This window comes from Pomacea canaliculata, linkage group LG9, assembly GCF_003073045.1.
Source record: "Pomacea canaliculata isolate SZHN2017 linkage group LG9, ASM307304v1, whole genome shotgun sequence".
Classification (NCBI taxonomy): domain Eukaryota; kingdom Metazoa; phylum Mollusca; class Gastropoda; order Architaenioglossa; family Ampullariidae; genus Pomacea; species Pomacea canaliculata.
The window spans coordinates 14,877,958-14,903,034 of NC_037598.1; the positions used below are offsets into that span (position 1 = coordinate 14,877,958).

Consider the following 25,077-nt stretch of genomic DNA (forward strand, 5'->3'; position numbering starts at 1 on the left):
TAAACAAACAAAGGAACTGTATAGACTTTAGTAAAATAGAGAAGACCTAGAGGCAGGGAGGAAGATGAAAATTTATATCTTTTTACGATTACAAGGGTTTTGGTCTGTGTGGTCGGCCTTCCTGGGCGCGCATTTCACCTCTTTAACAGAATTTTAATACTTTGTGTTGTTTTTAATTTTTGTTTTAAAAAAAAAGGCAGTGGCTATTTTAGAAAATAATGGAAGGAAAGAAGTAAGCGCAACCACAACTGCAACCTCTGTAAGGGTCACTCTACCACCCGTGAAGAGGGAGATTGTAGAGTGGAATCCACATTTCTAGAACCACGGCCATGACTCAAAGGAAAGTACAAATTAACCACTCCGTTCACCAAAAACCCACTAAAAAAAAAAGACTCTCATTTATTCTTTCTTCTTTCTTTGACCATGTTCACATTCATTGATACGGACCTGCACAGGTGCACGATGATGTTCTAGCACCGCCAGCCTTCACAAATCTGTTCAATCGCAAGACACCGAATCTTTTTTGATACACATTCCGAAGTCAGCAGACAGTTGAAGGCGGAAATTATCGTCTGCTGTTATTGGGTTCAGCGATAACAAACAGGTGTATCGCTGGAGACACAAGGTGGAAGTGGCTGTGAGAGGGTGTTACAAATCACGCACCAGCTTTGATTTTTGTCGAGTGTCTACTCCAGATAACTCTCCCCTTTCTCCTACCCCACCCCTCCACACACCCCCACACACCCACCCCACACATACACAGCCCTCCACACACCCACACCCACCCACACAACCCACACCCACCCTTGCACGCCTGTGACAGGACGGTTCTCACAGAGTTACGGATCGTTTCGCCAACCAAATCTGGATTCAGCCCATTTGGAGACGATATCTCTTCGTCTGCGCATGTCCGTTGCTGCCGTGGACGCGGTGTGTAGCCCTGTAGTCCTATCACCTCCGCCGTGACGGTGCTATCGCGGTTTTAATCGCAGATCCTTACGTGCAATCGCCATATCTAGTGGGCGTGGGGTTGCGAGTTCTTTCCCCTTGCTTCCACGCAGGTCATGGGTGACATGCGATGTCAAAGGCAGTGAATATCTAGTTCACGGAACGTCACTTCCGGTCTCACTTCCAGAGCTGGGTAAAAAAGAACATGGTTTTGCTGTCGAAGTCCGTTTTACCGTCAAACCCGAGTTTGGTGTCACTAATACTGATTTTAGAAACAGTTTGACAAAATGGACCGAACCCTGGTTGTACGTGTGAGGTTTTTTTTTTTTTACTTGCACGTGCATTTTACACTCTGTTCTAGTATTCATGATTTTTAGTTCCTGTGCTCTACGTTTATACTACTAAACTGTAATGTTATCTCGACTCAAGGATTCTTTGAATGTGTGCTGCAGGTCCTCTTTAGCGTCGAGACTTCATGTAGTCGAGTGTCTCACAGAACCCTCAACAAAGTTCGAACTTTCTCGTAACTCGAAGCTGTCTCACTCCGCGATGATTCCTCGTTTTTTTACAGTTGCAGCTCTCTCTCTCTCATAGGCCATCAAACAGTGCACAGTCTTTTACCTTTCATGTCATCACAAAGTTGGAGTGCCCCTCTTTAGCATTTTCTCTGGTCTTCCTTTGTACAAGCGGCAGGTGTGTGGTCCATGTTGTAGTCTCTGCTTCAACCATCAACACTGTGAGACTCAGTATGGAACTCAGTTCCTACCAACTAGGTTCCTGTCAATCGTAGAAGGGAGCTGTCCTACTGTTCAGCTCACAACTGTCATATCTTTGCTCGAAATTCCCACGGTTCTGTCACTCAGACAGTGACCTCCGACCTGAATGTGAAAATGTCGATTGAGTATCATTATTACACTTGCTGACTGTCCTCTTCAGGGAGTCAACTATAAACCAATAATGTACGAGGTGACAGACACACGGAAAGCATAAAAGTGTGAACCAATGAGGTGAGATGAAGAGAGAGGCAGATAGAACGAAAATATGAAAGAAAAAAGAAACTTGTGACAGAAAGAGTACAAGAAAGCAAAAAAAATAAAAGATAAAACAAAAAATAAATAAAAACAAAACAAAAACAAAACAAAACAAAAACAAAAACAAAACAAAACCCAAAACAAAACAAAACAAAAAAGACAAACAACCACATAAAAAGAAAATAGGAAATAAAGACTAATTTCTCGGGTTGACTGTGTAAAAGTAGTGTGTGTTAGTAGAGCACATCAAAGAGTGGTGGAAGGCCAGCAGGGGGGCTACAAAGATAAAGTTAGTGACAATGAAAAAAGAGATACTTGAAAGAAGACATGCAGGTTCCCATCACACACTTTAAAGTACTTATACACTCTCAGAGTCACCATCCCCAGTCATCGGCGCTCTGTCTGCACCCGGGCTCCGATTCTTCTCAATGGGGTGAGCAGCAGCGCAAGGAAATCAAACCGGATGTAGACAGGACTCGCAGGCACTGCCGGTAGTTACAGCTTGTTTATCGGGGCCGCTCACGATGGGAGGGGGAGTCAAGGGGGAAAGGGGAAAGGATGAACAAGCTGTTTCCGAACAGCCAGAACGTGTAAACTCCAAGCATCGATAGAAGTTATTAGCCCCAGCTTCAGCTATTTCTCCCCCGCCTGATGGCTGGGGCTTGGAGGGTCTGCGAAAAGCCGGCAAAGGGCCCAATTCCCGTGGCAGGGAAAACAGACTAAACCAACGTTGTCTTATTATAGCAAGAATGCATGGCTTTTAAACCGACCCAAGCTGCAAAGCCTTAAACTTTGCCCACAGCAAGGAGAAACTCTTTACTCTGACACTTGAGGTGCGCGCTGCTGACGAATGTCGTCTCGATGGCAAATTAGGGGACTCGCAGAGACACTACAGACCCTGCGTGTGGCAACCTTTTCCCAGACGGTTTCAAAGCAGTTGTAGATCTTGAGGGCCCCTCACGAAAGTGAAGCTGTCTGTTGGGGGTAATAGCTTTCCTGCCCGCCTTCACCGCATGGCTTGCCGCCCCCTGTCTTGCCTTCCCAGCATCCCTTGCTGCCTTGAACATATGACATAATGTCGCTACTCTCATCTTCTTTATCTTTTTTTCCCCCCTCTCTCTTCCACACACAAATATACTTATATATATACACGCAGGTGTTTTGCTGGAAAAAGGTTTGTGATGAGGTTGTGGATGTGAGAGGAAAAGAATACCGATGTTAGTACGTGTAGTGTGGTCCTTTTGCTATAATTTGTGTGGAAATATTGTAGGGGACTCAGACCTTTCGTAATCTCTTCAAACTCACTTGGTCTAACCCTGTAATTACATGTCATGACCATGTAAATATGGTTGTCATACAGCTGGTCACCTACACCTGTACGGACGGTACCTACCTTTTCAAACTACCGATGGACGTTTCGACCATCTGGACAATGACAATGCGATTCTTTACAACTGTAGGGGAAGGACAAAAAGTCTGGCTTGGGGAAGAAAAATGTCTATCTCACACACACAGAGGCCATAATGGCAGGTAGCTCTTGGGTGGGCAAAGTTTTCGAGGTTTTCTCGATCAAAGGCCCAAGACGATTGCTGGACCGACTTCTTTCTGGTCTCAAGCTTGAGCACCATACTTACCAGGCTGCGGCACTGAATGTCACTGTTACATTTGTCTCTTCATATACATCTGTTCCACTGTCACAAAACTGTTGCTAAACCTATGTAGACATGTGTAACAAACTCAGACTGTGTGAGGAAAGCTTCGTGCAACATAAAATGTGAGTTGTTAGAGGTCTCGCTACAGATGCCGAGCAAGTGTCTGTCAAGTGGACAATTTTCTCTCTTCTGATACACGCAAGGGGCTTCCTTAAACACAAGAGAGAGGTTTTAGCCTGTCTTAAACCTTTTTCTTCATTTTCTTTTCTCCTGTCAAGGAGTTGGATGAGTTTCAACGGCTTTGTCGAGGAAATGGTGCACGCGCGAGCATGTATTAGAGAAAGAAAGGAGTGGGGTAGGGTGGGGTGAAAGGAGGGTGAGAGAAAGAAAAAAAAAAGAAGCAGGAGACAGGAAGAGACGAAGGAAGACCTCACGATCGTTCGCTCATCATCCACCTAACATCGCATAATGCCAGTCTGCCAAGCACCTGGAGTTAACCAGTAATCACAAAGATTCTCACAAGGTGCCCTGTCCCCCAGTCCAACATATTGAAAGATCGAGGAAGGGAAAAGGACTTTTGAACAAGATGCTCGCAAGAACGACAAACTATTTATTGCTGGAGGCCTTTGGCATTGGGATGGGAACTTTTCAACAGCCTGCAACGGCGCGGCGCGACTTGTCAGCGAGGTGAACCTGACTCACATCCGGGTCTTTGCACACGACTCCATCTTGCCACAACACAGCGGCTTCTTTTGGCTACCATTCCGCGTATTGGTCTGCGATCAATCTTTCATTCTCAGTTTGTGTTATGAAGATAAAAGCGCGTCCAGAATATTATTCTAATCTTTGTTTTCCATTTCTTCCTGTTCCTTTTTTTCGCTGTCATCTTCTCTCCTACTTCGAGCTTAGTCTCCTTCTTGTTTTTTCTCTTATAGAAAAAACAGCTGCAAAAACTTGTCCTGAAAGTCTTTTAGCAACATGTTTGACACATGATGCAGATTGAAGAGATATATTTGTGTTTAAAGTCTTTACAACCACGAGGTACGGCTACTACCAACCACTTCGCTGACAGTTCATTGAAAGAACCATAAACACTTTTGTAATTTCTTGCTTCACTGAGAAATGCTTGGTTGATCAGTCCGACTATCAGGCTGATTGAAAAATTTTTTTTATAGACATTTTGTATGTACTCAAAAAACATACTCGATGACAGTAGCAGAAAAATATCAGTACGATTACGAGTTATAAAATTTCAATATGAAAGAGATTTAGACAATTCGCTAGAAAAAGTCCAACCAAGACGATTTGTTGATTACGAAGCCAGTCTACTGCTGACTACTGCGTAAAAATGTGTCCTGCGCATGGGACAAGAAACAGTCAAAGCTGATGGATTAAAAAAAAAAAAAAAACAAATCATGATCACTATCCCACTCATAAAATTTACCAGCAGCCGGTTTAGGTTTGTAAATTTGAATTTTAGAAAAATTTCATTCTCTCTCCACCACAGCCTACCTGTCCAGATGGTTAACAAAGCCGTCTTGTGCATACAATGCCCACCTGTCCAAAATGTATTTTTTTTTCAGGTAGTGGAGTGACATAGCCTAGCAGCCCTTATCTACAGTTTGTAGCGAGTACAGGTAGTGATGGCGGCCTGTTTAAACTGACAGATTCTTGGAGATTTTCTGCCCGAGGTCTCGCCAGTGCCGCGCCACTTTGCGTGAGGAGAAGTCAATTTTTCGACCGCCCCAGCCTCCCTCCCGACAATCAGGGCGCTTAATCAACGTGGGAGCCTGGGCCACCCTTGCGGCGGGCGGCAACTGCAAGTGCGGGTCTTCTCCCTTTGCTCGTGTTTGTTTACCCATCCTCGCGCCTGCAAATACGGTTAGGCCTTCCTCCGTGGCAGCAGCCGACCCTCCCTGAAACCGCCCCGTCTATGCAAACATGCAAGCACTCGATCGGACGCATGTACACATACACACCGGTCCGTCCACCCGTCCAGACAGTTCATCCCACTCATAACACGCAGACACGCAAGCATGCACGCGCATACAGACAGATACACAGACGGACACGTGCAGACAAACACGAGCACGGACACGCACGCAATTGCAGACAGAGAGAAGAGAAGAAAAATCTTGAGCCGAGGTACTTTTATTTATTCATCCATTCATCCCTTGACTGATACCAGTTGACAAACGGTTATGCTGGTCCACCGGAACTGGTTGTCAAGGGACACAGCGGGACAGACGCAACGGCTGACAATGCTCATCTCTAAGGTCTATTTTAAGCAGTGGTCAGCAGGTGTTACATGGAAGTAACGGAAAAATCAACAACATTTACACATCAACTCCCACTCTGTCCACCTCAGTGCAGACGTCCTTCCATGTTGACGTCTTTGAAGGAGAATGGAAAGGTTTTGACGGATGACAAGGTTGTGATGCTTGACTGTTGCGACAATGTGGTGACCGTGGTTAGTGATTGGTTTTTTGTTTTTTTTGTGTAATGTTTTGCATGTTCATCTGAAACAGCCTTCTCAGACATGTTCTCAAAGACCTGTATACTCCTCTCTGTATCTGTCCATCGTTCTTACACATTGTTGGTAAACGTTTGGGCAGATCTTGGCTTGCCAGTCACCGATTACCTCCTGTCTCGATACTGATTTCGTGACCCTTCCCATCCGTTTGTAAAACTCTTCCTTTTCGCTTTTTTTTTTTTTTTGGTACGTGTAAATAGCTATGTTAACTTGGACAATGGTGATATTGTGAAGCTTAGCATAGATGCGAATGAAGATCAGCCTGCCACTTCTCCACGTGCGAGGAAGCTGACATCATGTCCGTTTTTGTTTCCCCTTCCTCCCAACTGTACGAAACATGTGACCTTCATCAGTTGTCTCTCCAAAGTCTGGCCATCAGAACTCCGCCGGTCCTTCAATGTCCCACCCGTACCATTGGAGCTCATGATGAAGTTTTGTTGTCTTGGGGGTTTCTTCCCTCAGCTTTATTGGTCGGTTGACTCCAGGAGCTCACTGAAGTACGCGCCTAAAGAAAACAACAAAACGACGAGAGAGCGTTCTGATATATATATATACACACACTCTTTCTTGCTGGAAAAAGCAGCATTAGAGTGGAGAGGCCGTGGTGCCATAAAGCAGTCCTTCCCACTAGGCCAATGACTGCGCGGATGTTATTGAAGACGGTCGAAAGATGGTGAATGTCTATTTATAATCTCATTTTGAAATGTTTAATGACCGTTGATTCTGTTTGCCACATTTACAACATTATAATTTGCACAATAATTTCTTGTTTACTGAAGTATCATTTCACAATTATGTCTTGTTTACCGAAGTATCACTGTATAATTGCGTCTAGGTTTTGCTTCTAAGTCATATCAAGTGTAATACATGTTTTAAAAAACAAACTGAATGCGATTGTGGTCAATCTGTCTGTCTACCTTTGTATTTGTCTCTGTCGGCCTGTCTGTCCCTGTCCCTACGTGGGTTCCATTATGTCATATAGACTATACACAGAAGGCTTCTGACTTACAAAAGCACTTTTGCTTCTGACCTGCTTCAGGTGTGGCCATGAAGATACCTATCATAACGGACGGCACGGTGACACCTTACCTTAACGAGCCGGGACTGTCGGACCAGATCGTCATCCCCTCTACTGTGGACACTGTCAACCTCACCTGGCAAGCCGGCCATGACGAGGTAGGTGGTAAGATAAAGGTGCTCTCCCTCCAGCCTCCAACGTTTCCCAGTCTGTCTGTTGTTGTTGTTGCTGTTGTTGTTGTTGTTGTAAATTAAGAATGGGTATGTGGCTCAAATTGTAATTATTTCGTAAAAGCCACGACTAAATGCGTTTCTTAATCGGAAGAATGTGAACGAATACTTTACCAACTTACTGGCAACATTTTTACCTAACTATCACGTGGTTCACATATCTTGGGCGGTGGATATCTTTGACAACAATCCCCCTCACCGTTAAATAACCGTAAATACTTTACCAAAGATGGTCCAATATTTGTCCACACTTGTCCCGTAAAGAGCGGTCTTCAAGACCCTGAACAAACCTCAACCCTTACACGTGTTAAGACTGGTTTATGACTGCTGGAAGAGAGAATGCCGGTAAAGGAACCAGCCATCACCTTCTTCTCTTGAACTTCCGGTAGATGACAGTCTAAGCGTGGACGTGTATTGATGGACTGATGTCTGTATACCGAGACTCACTCTTGGCCTCTTGCGAAGCGATCTGCTGTTAGTCTCGGCGAGCCGTAACAAAGAATGGGAATAAACCGGAAGTTATGTCCCCTAATGCCTCGTTTTAGTAGTTAATCTGAAATGTGAATAAACCGGAAGCTATGTCGTCTAATGCCTCGTTTTAGCAACTAACTGGAAAAAATCGTCTGCCAGCAAAGTCTATAGTCTTGGTTTACAAAAGCTGAATTCAGCCCATCGCGCACCTTTTCAAATTCAAGATGGATGTTCTACAGGGGAGAGGAAAAAAAAATCTGAAACTTTCGTTAACGTCAAGCTGCACACGCACGCACGCACGTGCTGAGTACACCAGAAGGACGCAAATTCCGCCATTGTACGCTTGAATGCACACTCGCTCGAACGCGCGCTCGCATGCACATGACGAGGGAGCTGGCGTTCCTGCATCCTCCCTGAGAATGGGAGGCGAGGCTATTTTTAGCCGCGTGTCTCCTGTGTGGTGCCACAGCTGCACGCGCATAGCCTCGCGGGTCACGTGTGATGAGCGGAGCGTGACGAGCGGCGGGTGGGCCTCGGCGCGGTACCAACGAGAACCTCCGAGAGTCGGCATCATCCGGCGCACCACTCTGTCATGTCCCGCTGGTCCGTGTTGCCTCCCTTGCCTGCGCTTCATCTGGCTGAGGTGGAGAAAGAGAGAAGAGTTTTCTTTTTTTTTTTTTTTTTTTTTCTTTAGCTGTAGTCCTCTGCCAATTAGCGCCTCATGCAGATGAAATTGTGCAATGATATTGTTGTAAATGTGGAAAATTCTCCATCCGCTCCCAGGAAACCCGAAGAAAGGTTTTATATCCCATGGAGCTCACTGGAGGTTTTATGATGTCATGCCTTGCAAACAGTTTGTTTTTATTCAATTCCCATGAGCAGATTTGGCTCAACTCCGCTTGTCTGGCCTCAGGAGAACCCACTGCAAAAAAAGAAAGAAAAAAGAAAAATGAGGCTGCATCTCTTGGATTGAAGTCAGGATGTAATCAGCTTTCATGCTTCTGCTGTATAGGAGGAGCACAAGCGATTCAGTACAAAGCAAATTCTATGGCTTCCATATTATCATTGCTGTCTACAATAAGTACAAGCGCACACACCACACACACAGAGATGTATCTATGAAAGAAAGAAAGGAAAGAAAGAAAGAAAGAAAGAAAGAAAGAAAGAAAGAAAGAAAGAAAGAAAGAGCACCTGATTACCTGTATGCTTAATGAAGAATATTTTTTATGTCTGTGCCTCTTTAAAGATTCTATTAGAAAATATATTTTATGTGAGATATTCGATCATGGTTATGAACAAAAAAGTTTCTAACACTGAAAAGTTTCGTTTATACCTTCACTCGCTGAACTCTCTATTAGACATCTTGCCATCGACACATAAAGCTTTCTTTCTTTCCTAGCCAGTCTGGCTTTTCCCTCATTAAATATACACTTTGTATGTATGTATAAATGCAGCCGATCTTTAAGCTTTTTGTGTGTGTCTATTATTTTATTTAAAAAAACCCAAGCCGTTAATGAACCTTGACGCGAAGGAATTAAAGAAAAGGAGAAGCACTTGCCTTGCTTGAAATGTTCGGGAAGAAGAAGAGAAAAGCAAATTTCTCTGCTGCCTGTAAAGCAATCAAAGATAACAAAGACTGAAAGTGAAAAATGTCCGTGAAAAGTAGTCATAATTACAGCTGGTGGTGCTGTAAAGAAACACGCTTCTTCTCTCACTCCGAGTTAACTCTTCCATCGTGCTGTGAGGGAGAGTAGTGTATGGCTGTGTGGGGGTTAATAGTTACCCTCCAGCTACTTGGATTAAAGTCATTAAATGGTCAAGGGTTAACTGTTTCAAATCTTTCATGAATAATGTTCGGGGTAAAGTGTGAGACCGGGAACACGAATGTTCCCGACATGCTTCAGGGAGCAATCACGATCAACTCCTCCGCCAGGTGGAAAAATATCCACCGGCATCCTCCTGGAGGTGTAGGGAGTCTGTAGCAGGTTTACTTGAGTCATGGCTGGCGAATAATCACAGTCCACAAGACAATTACGAGTTTATTGCTGACTAGTTCAGTTTGATACTTCTCCCCGACGGACCCAGTGGACTGGGTACCCGATTCTGTGAAGCATGGAGAGATGAGCATCTCCCTCACAAAAGCTGGCCTGGAGGTCAATGAGGAGGTCAATCCCTCACTGCCCTCACGACGGTGAGGTGACGGGATTACCTATCCACAGTGAGATACCTTGTCTTGTCGTTTGTCTGGAAGATCAGGTGAGTCAGCGGCCTGTGCCAATGAAGTGACTCCGCAACTTTTTTTTCTGCACTAGATGCTTACATCTTTTTATAGGAGTCTGGAGGGTCTAGAGAGAAAGGGGGAGGGAGAGGGTGGTGTTGGAAGAGTTTCACTTGAGGGAGGCTATAACCCGCCAAACACGCCCTCCCCCACTACCTCAACCCCAACTCCCGAGCCCCTTTCGGCGGCACTTGTGGTCGTTGGGGCTGCCGCTTTAAATCCTTTTCATCATCGCTCTCTATCGGGCGATGATACACTGAAATTACTTTAGCAAGGCGCCCCAGCACATTGCTTGGCTTCCAAAGCAAACGGAACCCAGCTGGCTTCTCAATATTCATACCTGCCCCGCGCAGGGGTCCGAGGCGAAAAGCGACCTGCGGGCGGCGAGCGAAGGGGGCCCGTGCTCTTCTGTGGGCGGCGGGTCCGCTGTGGGCCCCACCATAGGGCCAGCCCCCCACACGCCATCAGCCAGCCGCACACGGCGACCTGCCCCCTGACATCGGGCCCCCGAGGTGTGGTATCACAACAAGGCGCGAGCGGTGAGATACATCAGTCATCACCAAACTGTGTCAAGTTTCGTCACCCACGCCTGGATACACCAGTCATCACCAGGATGATGTGAAGATTCTCCACACACTCAAATGCCTAGTCCTCCTCGTCCTCGGCCAATGTCTTTGGGGCTAGGTCCTTCATTCATCATCAGGATGGTGTGAAGATTCTCCACATTAAATGCCTCGTCCTCCTCCATCTCGGCCAGTGTCTTCACTCGGGGCTACGTCCATGTTCATCATCAGGATGGTGTCAAAGGCCGCAGGTGCCGAGTGTTCATCCCTTGGATTGTGCTAATCCTCATCTACACAGGCACATGATTGATCACTAGTAAATCATCAGTTCTCTTCTTCTACTCCTTGGTATAATATTTATCAGGAGGATTGTCATCATTTCCTACATCATAAGATATATCATCGACATCAGGACTGTCATCGCTCACACTTGTGGTTTTGCCTTATTACAAGGAATATGTCAGTTCTGACTATAGCGCCCTCTACAGGCCGTCCTGAGACCATTTTATTCACCCATCATTCAGTTCCTGTCATAAAAATGGCACCCAACCCATCCAGGTTGTTGATTTTCGGATTATTCTGGTTGCAAACTGTGTCCCGTTTCTGGACGAGGAACTGTTGTTTTGGCGATGATTACTTTCACAAACATAATTGTCAAATTACTAAAACATTTGTCTGTCTCTTCCAAGCCTTTTTGTGATAATGTCTAGACAGTATTCCTTCAGAACTCCACAGATTTTTCTGCGATGCTGTGAACATTCTGCAGGCAGCAAGAGCTAAAATGTTGAAACCACAGAGCCACACTGACTGGTTTATTGTGATGATATCATAACCCTTTTGTCGTTACATCTTTATATCTTTGTCTTCAAAAGGAATATTTAAGTCTCGTCCGCAGTGTGTATGGCAGTATCCTGATTTATTTTCACAGGGAATTGTGAACATCAAAATACCCAGGAACCACTAACATCACACCCGTTCCCACGGAGCCAGACTTTCATTAAAAATAAGTCAGTAACCCAGCGTTCCCAGAATGCAATGTAACTCTATGTGTTACTATTCTGTTTCAACATCAGTCTCATTATTATCTCAAAAACTTTGCATATTTTTGTTGTATTACTCCGCGCATTCTCCTCTGTTCTGTTTAGAAGATCACGTGATTCATGTTCCGAATCTCAGCTTTAAATTTTACACACGTTTAAAAAATATTTCTGTGTTCCTGTTGTTAATTCATTATTGTTCAACTACATCTACTCATTTTTTTTTTTTTTGTTGTATATGTGTGTGTCAGTGAAGGAGGGAGAGGGGGAGTTAATGGGGTCAACGACAAGGGCGTTCACTGTTGTAAACTTCTTCTTATGCGAATTCGAGTGGTGTCCCTTAGCTACTTGGCAGCCGGGCCATAAATTCGTCCTAACATGTTTATGTCTTTGCCGAGTAGCCTCTAAATTAAACTTAAATTATTTAATTGGTCAACAACGTTTTCTCGTTCTTCTTTTCTGAAGTTTGTTGTACCCTCCAGCTGCTCTCCTTCTCCAAGTTGACTGAAGTGGACGCAGCCACGTGGGGGATGGAAATGGAGGAAAGGTGCGATGACAGATGAACAGGTTGTTCACCTGGCGTCTGTTCCTGTCAAACAGTAGTTCTGGTCTCAGTCTCTCTCCAGAGTGACTGTGGGTTGTCTGTTGTTGTAACAGCACTTGTGCTGAATTATTGTTGTTTTATCTTTAACTATGTAATCTAGTGGCTCTTCATGTCTGTGCGATATCTACTGCCTGGCCGGACTGACCCAACCCTTCTCCGTCTTCTTTCTTGAGTTCTAATGTACTTTGACAAGATAACACTTCGGTAGTCAGTGATTTATCAGTTTAGTATTTTGTCAATAATTAGGGTTGTCTTGTATTACTCATTCAGATTTCCACTTTTGTGTTTTTGATTATTTTAGTATACACTTTATTTATTGGATGTCTCTTCACGTCCAGATAGCTTGGGTTGAATTTATTTATTGTTTTATTATCACATTATGTTACTGTTGCCGGAACAGAAGTTACGTGGGAACGAGGTTAAATTCGTGTGTGAATAAAATACCTCTTCCGTCACTTCCGGAAAAAAGGTAATTTCAGCAGACACACGAGCAGTGATGTAGGAAAAGGACAAAGAGACCATCTGGTAAAGAAACGAACAGAAGAACAAACTAAAACCCAGACAAACAGACAGACGCGTCAACGCAAAAACATTCACATGTGAGCCCCGGCGACAGGAAGCTCACCTCGGCCTACCCCAGCACACTCTACCCTCACACGATACCCAGCGACGATAGAGAAGGACAAGCTCAGCTACCCAGGCTGCGACAGGGTATGTCCCCACCCCTACCAACCAACCCACCCAGCCTAGCACTTCATACAGCAGGCAAGGAAAACTGCAGGACCGATCTCCTACCCAGCCCCTCCTTCTCCCACCTCCTCCTTCTGGGTCTGCCCACCCTTGCTTCCAGAAGAGAGCTGACTCGGTCTGTAGTCCCTTGCACAGCTCCTCCTGGCCCTCCCCCATGGCGCGCGTGCTGTGGGGTCAATTTCCACGTGCAGCTGCGCGCCTGGGCTGCCTGATAGCATTAGCACCACTTGCGAGTCCTCCCAGCCTCTTGCCATCCTCTTGCCATCCTTACCTCAGCCTCCGTGCACCGCGGGACACGGCTCGCCGCCTCAGACCGAGGGCGTCCCAGCAACAAGAGAGAGAGAAAGAAATTTGGGGTGGTGGTAAACACAGGAGGAAATAGACGAAAGTTCGCCATGATTCTCTCCCCACCCCTGCTCCTCACCTGCGACCTACCCGGTCTACCAGGCGAGCATTTGATGGTGCTCGTGTCCACTTCAACGAAATATTTTTATAGACAGGCATCATAACCGCCACAACAATGATGCAACGAACATCGGATACAAACATGTAGACAGGTCTAAATTTAAATACCGACATAGCCATAAATATAAATGTAGATATTAATATTCACATGAACAGACATAATTATACACAGACATAAACAATAGAAAAAGTGGGGATACAGACATGGATATCGATTGATATAAAACTGATATAACTATTTAGCTAATATTTAGTTTAGTAAGATCTGGGTGAGTGGGGGCGATGGGTGGACGAACATGAAGTTGAAGCACACATTGGGATTAATTAATTAATTGATTGATTCATTTTACTGAGCAAATTATTCGCAAAAAAACGCTGTCTTTAAAAGAAATCTGTCCTAAAAGTAGATTAATCCCGAAATCATACTGTCCCCAAGTGTACTAATCCAGAAAGTCGACTAATCTAAAAGAAGCAAGAATGAGATCGGAATGTCGCTTTAGTTCATGGTCACGTGACAGAGGGATGGGTGTGGTACAGGGCCTGTGAGTAATAAGTAAAACATATTCTGAACTCGCTGTTCGACCCCGAGTACAAGTGTGAATCTCGGAATATTTGAAGACGACGCCATGACAGTCTGGAGGTTTCTCCCTGGGGCAGGTCAAAGACTATTCTGCACTGAATTGTGTCTGTCTCTCTCTCTCACTTCCCTTTTCTCATCCCCACACTCATCCTTTCTGTGCGATCGCACACTTGTGTGTTTGTATTCTTGTGCGTGTGTTTGTGTGTCTGTCATTGTGCTTTGTGTTTGTGTGTCTATGTTTGTGTGTGTGTGCACAAGAGCGTTCCCTCTTCTCCAAAGACACATTCACCTGACTTCAAAGACCAATCCATCCGACACCTTCTCTGTTTACCAGACAGATATTTGCAACCTCTCACCCCTCAAGCTTTGACCTGCGCTCTCTCTGTCTCTCCATCTCTCTAAGTGTTAACATGTCGGTGAATATTAAAAACAACCGCATCAGGCACCAGAATATTACAGGACTCCAAACATAAGGCAGAGGAGGTTGAGTTTATTTTTAAAATCAAACTGCACAACACATATCACGTGTTATGTCTTGAAATAAATATTCAGGCATCCAATAGATTCATGAAACGGAGTTTTCTTTCTGTTTTCCACCTGATACCATCGTTGAATCATGACTAGCAGCTTAAATCATGTTTCCTTGTTATTCTTCCAAGACGAAACAAAGATTCCACTAACTATTTAGCGCATGAGGCAGGTGTAGAGTGCTCCATAGGATGGAATGTAAGACAAGATCACAATGCTGCCATTACTGAATAAAGAATGAAGGAAGAATGCATTGGTCTGAGTTTCACAGCAGATTTTTTGGGTATTCTTCTTTGTCTTATTGAATACATTTTACATCGTGTGTGTGTGTATTTTGGATTTGCATTTTGTTTTCAAGCTTTTACGCGAACAACAAGACTTAAACGACTATTAACGGAAATTCAAGCTCTGCCTATTTAAAGGCAAACTTGCGTCGAACATAGAATTATCATCAAAGGTGATGACAGATTATTAGAACACAGACCTGACATTTGTCACAAACTGCAGTTATACACTGTTTTTGGAATGATGATGATGCATACAAACACTAGGTCACGAGTTTAACTTTTTTGTGTTCATGGCATATTATTTGCAGGCGTGTATCTCGAGAACAGAAAGGCTGTATTCATCCACATTTGGGAAACATTATCTTTCACCTGAGCTTCATCTAATCATTCAAACAAAATTTTGTACCCCACGTATACTTTAAAAATGATTGATGTAAGGTTTAAAAAAAAGGCTTGGGGAGTAAGCAACAAAACAAAACTAAACCAAAAACAAAAACAAACAAACAAACAAACAAACAAACAAAAAGACCAAAAAAAAACTCTGCGCCCATCTAGTCCTTTATGCCTGCATTGCCAACAGACCCGGTGCTGACATCTACCCAGGTGGACCCTCAATACGTCTTCACCCAGAAGACAGTGTAGGTTGTGAAGAAGGAAACCTGCGAGAACAATTGCTGACCCCACATCGACTGTGTATACACATGTTGGTGCGAGAAAGCGCTCGGGAGGAGATTGCTGGTGTCAGCAGCACAGGGAGGAGGACGGTCAGGCGCTCCCTCCTGCCTCAGGTGGGTGGAGCGGGCGATAGCAGGGCGGGTGTAATGTGTGGCGCGGGTGGCGAGCGGTTTGTCTCGGTGTCACACTGTCAGTGGCAGCCCTCAGCTGGTCACAGGAGATAACCCTCCGGGCTGTGACATCCTCCCTGATACCTTGTTAGTGTTGAAAGCCGACAGATTGCACTCCCAGCACTCCACCTACAGGCTTGTCTTGCAGATAGAATTATTGCTACCCACAGAAAGACAAATCGTTGTCAGACATGGGTAGAGAGAAGGAATGAATGAAGCAGCAGGTTTTTCATTCAAGAATAAAATGCGTAGGTGCTGGCAGGGCAATGAAGAGAGAGTGGTTCATCGTGTCTAGAGGACGGCATGAGGAAGGCAGATTTACTACTTGTCTGTCCTGCGGGATTCGCAAAGGGGACACTATGACGAGGACATCGTAAGTTCAAACTGTTTTGATTTCTTTGCATTCTCTTGGCCTGACTGTTTCTCTGAACTTCTCTCTCTCTCTTCATTCCAGCCAGACTACTCCGCTGAAGGACTCCGAAGGTCTCTGTCCATGTCACCAGAACAAACACATATTGGTGACTGCTGTAAAGCAGTGGAACTTCTTCCCTTCCATATCCGCCATCTACCCACCCTAGAATCCTTTAAATGTACACTCAAAGCACACCTGTCCCACAAGCATCCCTCCTTACACCTATCAACAGTTGTCTATAGTTGTGATTGTAGTCAGATGACTAGTCCGTTTACTCGTCTTCCTCTACACTCTTCAGATACACTCTCCATCCATTCTGTCTGTTCCCTGATTCCTGTTTGTGTCTTCTATGTTAATCTTTCATTACTTTTCTCCATAGTTGTTTTTCCTTCCTTCCTAGATATTCTGTCTGTCTTCTACTTGTCTTTAGCACTGAGAGATGGACCTTCGCGATCAATCACGCGTTTATATTATTATTATTATTCTGATTCTGAAAATACAAAAAGTACAACACAATTAACTATCCTTAGGGTGTCTTTTTAATCGGATACACATCAACATATCAAGATTTCAAAGTATTTCCATGTTTTGCATTTTCCGGTTAAAACAGACTTGAGGATTTGTGATGACTAAATATCATGATAATATACTCAATTAATAAATGAATAGGCTTTTCAGAAGATCATTTTATTAATTGGTTTTGAAGAATGAGGGACAAACCAGACGAGTTTCAACTTATTTTTGTGATATGCTAAGTGGTCATGGGACCTTCATCCGAGTTTCTGAGTGACTGGGTGCAACATCAGTTGAGGTTACTAAAACTTTCGTTGTCCTTTCAGAAAGGTAACACTCAGCAGCAATTATACTGGCTAATTCCACAATTAATTTACATATTTAATTCATAGGTTTAAAATAGTAGTCGGCTTGCAAATGTCAGTTTTAAATTTACCAGAAGAAAGAAGTTCTCCTAAATTTGTAGTCTCGTAGGCAGGGTAGGTGGATGATGCTGATGACAACATAGTGAACTTGCTCTTCGCCTCCCAGTTCCTCCCTCTCTCTCTCTCTGTTTCTTTCTAATCCTCCTCTCTCTTTTCTACCCATCTCTTGCTCTTCTTCTTTCTCTCTCTCCTCTCTCTCTTTCACCCCTCCCTCTACTCTAAATTCCAGTTTACTGCGACATTTTCGATAGATCATTTCATCTTGTCCCCCATCCTCCTCCCATATCGTCGTAATCGCCAAAATTGGACAAGGAAAATGAAAATAAGTTGAATTTCATGCCGTTGGTGTCAGGAAAATAAAAGTTATTCTACATTTCCGTCCAGCGGAGTTTTTCAACCTGGTTGAAGGCATTCAGCTACACGGAAGCTGAGATTAACTCCTTTATCTCTCCTTCCCCCTGTTTCCTGTGTGTGCCTTACTATCTCTCCCCCCAGTCGGAATCTCTCTCTCTCTTGCCGTACCGAGGCCTATCGGAGGGTCTTGTCTGAAGCTGTCCTCCCTCTAGTTCCACATCATGGCGACGAGCTGAAAGTTATGGTCGAGCCCCCGGCCCAACCTCCCTGTGCAACTCGTGCTCCTTTCTTCTTTCCCTTGTTCACGGGAAAAATCATGAAAGTTTTTATTTCATTCTTCTTTGCCTTCTTCCTCCATCTTCACTGCAGAAGTTTTTTTTTTTTTTTTTTTTCTTCTTCACCTCCTTCGAGAAAGGGACTTGGCAGGCACCGTGGGAAGCCGAAGACAAGCCCCTGTGACGGATTCATGGCGAAACTTACTGGTTCAGGTTTGGATAAACTTGTTTTTCATCCGGCCTGATGCTTCCGAAGGGTTCAGACAAGCTTGGAGACGGCTTGCTCCCATTCCAAAAGGGAGGGAGGCTGCCTTTTCGCCTTATTTATTTGCTCAGATACGCTGGATATTTACCCATCCAGACAACTATCAGAGATAGCAGGGAGGAGGCTCCGCGCACCGGTCGGGGGTCACCGAGTAAAAGGTAGCTAAGAAGATCGAAGTATTTGTTGGTGGAGAAAAGAAAATAATAAAAGCTTTACGTGCGGGGTTTTCCTGTGGAAGAAAAAAAAAATTCTGGAAGCAATTGATTACAGTCAGGGAGAGATAAGACGATTCCCTTCTTGTCTCGTGCCAGGTCTGCCACGTGGCTCTAGAGCCGCGTCCTCTTCATCATCGCATCTGAACTTTTAATGATTTAAATAAACTGAGAAGGATGCCATGTCTTCTTTCTTTCATTTGCTCGTTTTCTTTTGCTTTATCACTGCACTACGTGACTTGAGAAGGCTGGAGGGATGGACACCTTGCTTTTGTACGGGTTGGGCGACATGTCCGTCCATCTGTCTGCCTGTCTTCACAATCTGTTTCGCTCTCCTCCTCTTCAAAACACGAACAACATGTTCCTGGATGCGATGGTACTTCGAAATAAAACAGAGAAGATGTGAGGCAGCAGGAGGAATAAGGAACAGGTTGAGCATGATATGGTTATTATCTGGCGCGAAGGCGCTGGGCACACAGGACCACCCTCCGGGAGGCCGTTTATGCCCCCCTCGGGTACCACACACGCTGTTTCATAGAACGAGCGTAACGAGAAGCACGTGCCACAACGGCAACACGGAGAAAAAAAAAAAAAACGACGAAAGACCAAAGCAAACAATGGAGAGTCATAAATGTCAGCATGGCCTCCGCGGCACGGTGCAGATTTCAAGATCCACATTCATATCCTCTTGTCTGTCTCTCTTTCTCGCTCCATCTTTCCCCTCCGTCGCCACCCCTTCGCCATCCTAACTTTTTTCTTCATCTTTTCGTGCTGTCCGTCTCACCTCATCGCTCCCCCTTCCTCCTCCTCCTCCTCCGCAGCTTTCTCTTTAGTCTCGGCTCTCATCCTGTTTCTTTCTACATCCGCCTAAACACGACCTCCCAGCTTCCTCCATCTTTCTCTCACTTCCTTGCTAGGCTGTTGCTGCCATTGTGTCCTGCTCTCGTCTCGGTGGTCACGCAGTGCATGCTGGGTCTGCAGGAGCTCGCGACTTCATCTTGGAGATGACGCAGGAAGTGTTCAGCAGAGAACTTTGGAGAGCTCTCCTGCTCGTGAGGCGCTTTAAAGCCACCAGCTGATTTTTCTCTCCGAGCAGACGATGTGGGATCGAATTGCTTATTAAAGCTAGCTAGCCGTTGCTAGAACAAAAATTCAAACGAAAAAGACCAAAAATTGGGCGTCGGATGTCCAATGTAGCTATTCTCCATTCCTACCCATCTGTCGGCTGGTTGGCTGCATCAACAGGAAAATAGTTTTACTTCGAAGGGATTTCGTACTAAGAGAAAAGAAAGGGGGAAAGAAACCTGGAGTACCCGGAGAAAACCCTTGGTCTGCAAACAAGTTTCAGATATATTGTCCTGAAACGAGATTTGAACCATGGGCCCCTCTCTCTGCAGTGATGACAAGAGAGTGCTTCAAACCACTACGCTATCGTGCGCCCCTCAAATACCCCTTGTCCCTGTCTTTCGGTTTCTGAGCTCCGTTATCAAATTCAAGTGTGTCCATGTTTGAAATAATATTTCTTCTTTTAAAGTCACCGACACAAATTTAAAACAGACATTAAAGATAAACACGATCCAGAGCAGCGTACACCAAACCATGATTTTCCGGTAGACGAAAAGAATATTCTCGTCTAACAACCACCACATCACCACACTCTTATTTAATTATATTTAGATATATTTCGTGTGAGAATATGCGGTTTAGAGAACACTATACTCAGTGGCCACTTAATCGCGGTTAACTTATCTTCGAACAGACAACTCCAGCAAGTCGCAGTATAAAAAAAACAAAAAAAAAAAAAAACAAAAAAAAACAAAGCTGACATTGCCTCGACTGTACTCATTGTCAAGAACCTGAACTCTTGTCGTCAACGAACGTTCTGAGCGACGAAAAAGGGGGGGAAGGGTTGTCATCCCTGCCTGAGCGGCTGGGAGGCGAGAAGACGAGAGTGATCTCCCCTGAGGCTCATTTGTACACCAAGCTGCGAGCAGACCTTTTCGTTCATCGCACGTTTGTCCCGGCCAAGTGTTTCTGCCTTTTGTTTTATTGGCGGCGAGCGCTGTGCCGCTGCGCGGGTGCTGGTGGCTTTATGTGCCCATGTTTTCGCGGGCCAAGATGTGTTTTTCTGCGGGATGGATGGGTATTCAATGAGTTTGCACGTGCGACACATCAGCGATGGATTTTACCGGCCGCATCGCCCGATTGCAGCGTTTAGCACGCGCATTCTCGGTCTGTGTGCTGTGGGCAATGCGTTTTGCAGGAATTCGCTGGCGGTTCAGTTGAAAGGGCAAAGTAGAGAAGAAAACGATTTGGAATCCAAAGTCGTCATCAGAAACAGCAGGATTCTACTTCTGGCCATCGTGCCAGTGAGCACCTTCTTCCTCCCCTCATTTCCTTCCTCTCCCGCCTTCCTTTTCCAGGACCTATCTCCCCCTCTCACCGACCATCTTCTTTTCAACCTACCCCCCTCTTTTCCCTTCGTCTTCCTGGAACCTGCTTCTCCAGCTCTGGATTCTGGAGTGTATGTGTAAGAGTGTGCGTGTGTGTGTGTGTCAGGCCGTGCTGGAGCGGTGCTGTCCTTATCGCCATTGTAAAAACATTTTATGGCTGCCCATCTCTTAAAAATGAAGACGGAGGCGGATGAAATGCCCAGCTGCCCTTCACCCTGATAATGTATTCCTGTGTCAAGCAGACATGGTCCTTTCCGATCACCCACGTGACTCTGATGGCGCGTTCTCACCAGATGATGGTGGCTTCCATTCTTGATCAGCCTCAATAGATGCATCAACCTTCTCAAGATCACCGTTCTTATCTCAACCCTAGTAATGTACCTTGTCCATCAGCCTCGGTGTTCACGGGGTTATCAGAAGTGATAGTTCCAGACTCCAGCAGACTCGCCAATACCGTTCTGACTAATGGGTGACGATTACCGTTCGTGAGAGAACTTCGCTGTCTCTGCTGACATTATTGACCAAAACTCATGATGATCGATCCTAATGCACGATAACCCATCAGCATCCTTGTTTGCCGATTGATTCTTCCACATCGATGAGCGCGGTCCGTTGGTGGAACGGTTAGTTCCTGTGACCAGTACAGTGGGATTGGATGGCCTGGGTTCGACTCTCGTCTTAGGCATGCTGTTCTCTCTCTTTGCATGTGACATCTGAAATCTCAAGCGACGAACAATTATATCTACAGACCAGGAGGTCTCAGTGGACAGAAAATTGCGTCTACTTGCCAGGCGATTTCAATCGACCATCACGAAAATAACAAGAAGTGTACAGCTTGACAGTTCTGAAAATTGGAAATGAATAATAAATCCATTGATCGATAAATAAATAATGATGACCGATGACGACCAGGCATAGACGCCGAAGGATGAAGTTCTGTAGATGTGTATGCGTGTGAGTGTGTGAAATTCAACGACCGTGTAGAGACTGGCATCACAGATTGGAGGGTGCACAAGCCGGCGATGTAAGGGCATCATCGTCATTAACATCTTTCACCCCCTCTCCATGTTAACATCGAGTCTGTTCTCTCGAGTGGCGTTTGCTTGTCACCAGCATGTGTCATGGCGATCATGTATCAGCCTGTGATAATCTGTCTCAGAAATGATCTCCTTCCTAATTTATTTATTTATTTTGCGTCTGCGCGACAGAAATCCCAGGCAAAAGTAAAGTAAAACACAAAAATCATAAAAGTGCACACAGACAAAAATATCAAAAATCAAAGACAGACCAAGGAAAGACCAACAATATCTCTGAAAAATATCTAAAACAAACACTGTTCGATTGACGGAAAGAGACACTGGTTGATTGTCCTTAAGAGATTAAGTTGCAAATATTTGGTTTAAATTTTCCAAAAAAAAAAATTAAATAAATTTTATTGACTTTTCAACATGTAAACATCATCGAACACGTTAATGTCCATTTTGCATTCGAGTGCAGAGTTTGGACAATTGATGACACTGAACAATTTTAATGTTCAGAAATGATTTCATTATTAATTTTTCATTTTTTAACACAGTCTTCTCATAGTGAGCATGCCGGACAAGGAGTAAATGTGTTCTGGTGTACATCGCCATTGAAGTCAACCAAGTTGTGTTTGCTTGGACTGGATGCTTGCCTGGAAACTGATCCACCCTCCAGGTCGGCATCCGGGGTAGGAGGATACAGTCGGCGGCGGCAACCGTTTCACTGGACTCTGGGTGTCGAGACCGTCGCATGAAACCTTAGAGAAACGAACTTCCACCAAACGTGTCTCTTTTACAAATTTGACAAGAACTCACGAGCTTTAGTCTAGAAAACAGAAAACATAATTTTTGCAAACTACTTCAAGCGATGGCGAAACAAAAATAGAAACTTCTCCTGGCGATGCAATTTCACTCTCTTCTCCCCACACAAGTCCCCTCCCTCAACTTCACAACTTCTTTGCACTTCTCTATCCTTCCTTCCCTCCCTCCACGACCCTACCTGCATCCCCAAGGCTTCTCCAGCCCTTCTCCATCTCCCCATGAAGCCCATTTCGTGTAAGTGGCAACGGCTTCCGTGGCACCACCTCGCAATCATTCCATCGTAGGGCTTCAAAGACCGGCGAGCAGGCCGCCGTGTGCGAGCGCCGAGAGTCGCAAAGCAACAAATTTATGTGCAAAATTATATCTACAGATTTTTAACCGTTCACTTTGCAGCCAGCAAGCATTGATTATCGTATTTTGATTGGCTTTATTCCACCACTCTTTCATCTTGCCTGCACCTCGAGCTGGCTGGCGGTTGCCAGCCTGTTGGACTCGTGTCTGGCAATTTGAGGAACTCGCCTCCTGCGAGATGGCTGCGCGGCGTGTGTTCCTCCGTAATAAACTGGCGGATGGTTACCAAAAAAAAATAATGGTCTGCTTGCACGCAGAACAGATTTTTTTTTTTTTTTTTGTAATCTCATTGTTGAGAACGGTGTATATCTGTATATGACTGTGTTTGTCTGCACGTGCAGACGTGTGCGCGCGCTAGTTTGTTTGCTCGTGTGTTTGCTCGTGTGTTCGCTCGTGTGTGTTCGCTCGTGTGTTTGCTTGTGTGTCTTAATTTCTCGGGTTAACGGACAACTCAACGATATAAAAAAAAGAAAAGAAAAGAAACTACTGACACTGCAGCTTTGCTTTTATCAAAATTTCTTTTGTGGTGTTCATGATGTCCACGTGTCAATGAAGAGAAGAGAGAAACCATCTTCTCCGATTAATGCGGTGAAAGTTATTATTCACTGACTTCTCTAATTCCTTACCTGGTGAATGTTGCTAACGGGGTGGTTGTGATTGTGACTATACCCAGAGACATCATGACCATTTTCAGAGCACCGAGAAGACCCTCAGCCTCCCCTCCAGTAAGTTCACAGACTAACCTGGATGCTGGCGGTAGGCTGCTCACTCGGGTAGGTACCTGGCCGCGGTAGGTCTGCGCAGTAATGTTTCGCCCCGCGCACTAATACATTTGGTTGCAAGTAGTCTACCCGCTGCAAGTACCAGCAATCAGCGCAGGTAACGAAGCGCAGACAACCTCCTCCTCCCCATCCGCCATCACGGTGACGACAACGGCGGGGAGCGCAACTGCCGCGCAGGATGAGTCGGTTGGCGAATGTAAATGGGCTGACTGTTGTTTTGTCACCAACCTCCTGACAGGGACAACCTTCTGATGATAGGGTTGTCAACCACTTTACACCCTCTGGGTGGAAGTGCAGGAGGGGTGGGGGTAAGTGGGATAGGGGGACCCATGTTCAACTTGTGTTTTAGAAAGTTTTCTCTCTCTCATCTTCCCTTCTTCTGTGTGTCTGCGTGTGTGAAAGAGAAACAGTGTGTGTGAGGATAGCGACTCACCTACCCGAGTCACCGCCGTGACGTGTGCGAGGCGCGGGGCAGAGACCGCGGTACCTGTGAGCTGTCGCGGCCCCGCCGTGGCATTAGAAATGGCGGTGTGTCTGGGCAAACAAACAGGCGGCCAAGACCGCAACTTTCGCCAGCTGGGACCACTCCAAGAAACCTGCTAGAGGCTGAAGGGGTGAGCGAAAGGTGGGGGAGGTGTCGTGGGGGGTGAAACAAGAGGAAGACATCTTTCCCCCAAAAAAGCGACGGAATCATCGCCGCAGTTACCGTGACGGCTGGGTGTAAACACGGCCCGACTCCTCCCTCGTCCCTCCTCGCCCTCATCCATCCCCACCTCACACACTCACATCCCCACCACCACCACCACTACCACCACCACGCCACACGTCCGATTACCAGCTTGTTGAGCAGCAGAAGGCATCAACCATGATAGGGTAATAAGCCCTATGATCGAGCCGACCGCAGTCTTACCCCTCGTCGTCTCTCAAGCGAAGGGACACGACCTGTCTACAGCGCCCTCTATGTACAGAAGTCTGACGATGTATAAATCCTTTTTTTCACGCTAGACTGGAAGCAGTCACATTATAGAAGAGTTGCATCGAGCGACCTTTGCCCTCGAAGTTGGACAAACAAACTCAACGCCGATCAGGGATGATTTTTTAAAAAGAAGAAATATGAAGTTTCTTTTTTTCAGTTCCGGGTCATTCATAATTTTTAAAAAAAATTAAGAATCTAGTGCAGGATAATACTCCACAATCTTGTGTGATGTCAAGGATGAAATTAAGTTTTAATGATGAAAGTAATAATAACACCAGTTTTATGACTTTTTATCTCTCTCTCTCTCTCACACACACACTCACACAAAGGAAATATTTTCAGACAAACAAACACACCCACAAGATCCACATGTTATGCTACAAAGTACAGTATGG

At 45.2% G+C, this 25,077-nt stretch overlaps 1 protein-coding gene across 3 annotated transcripts in view; it reads left to right on the plus strand.

Moving 5' to 3' along the window:
• Positions 1-25,077, plus strand: part of LOC112572334 (wnt inhibitory factor 1-like) — a 53,525-nt gene that overhangs the window by 11,736 nt on the left and 16,712 nt on the right. For all 3 annotated transcript variants that reach the window (XM_025251959.1, XM_025251961.1, XM_025251960.1), the window contains one exon: positions 7,204-7,340. In XM_025251959.1, coding sequence (XP_025107744.1) covers positions 7,204-7,340 — 137 coding nt within the window. The remainder of the gene's footprint in view (positions 1-7,203; positions 7,341-25,077) is intronic.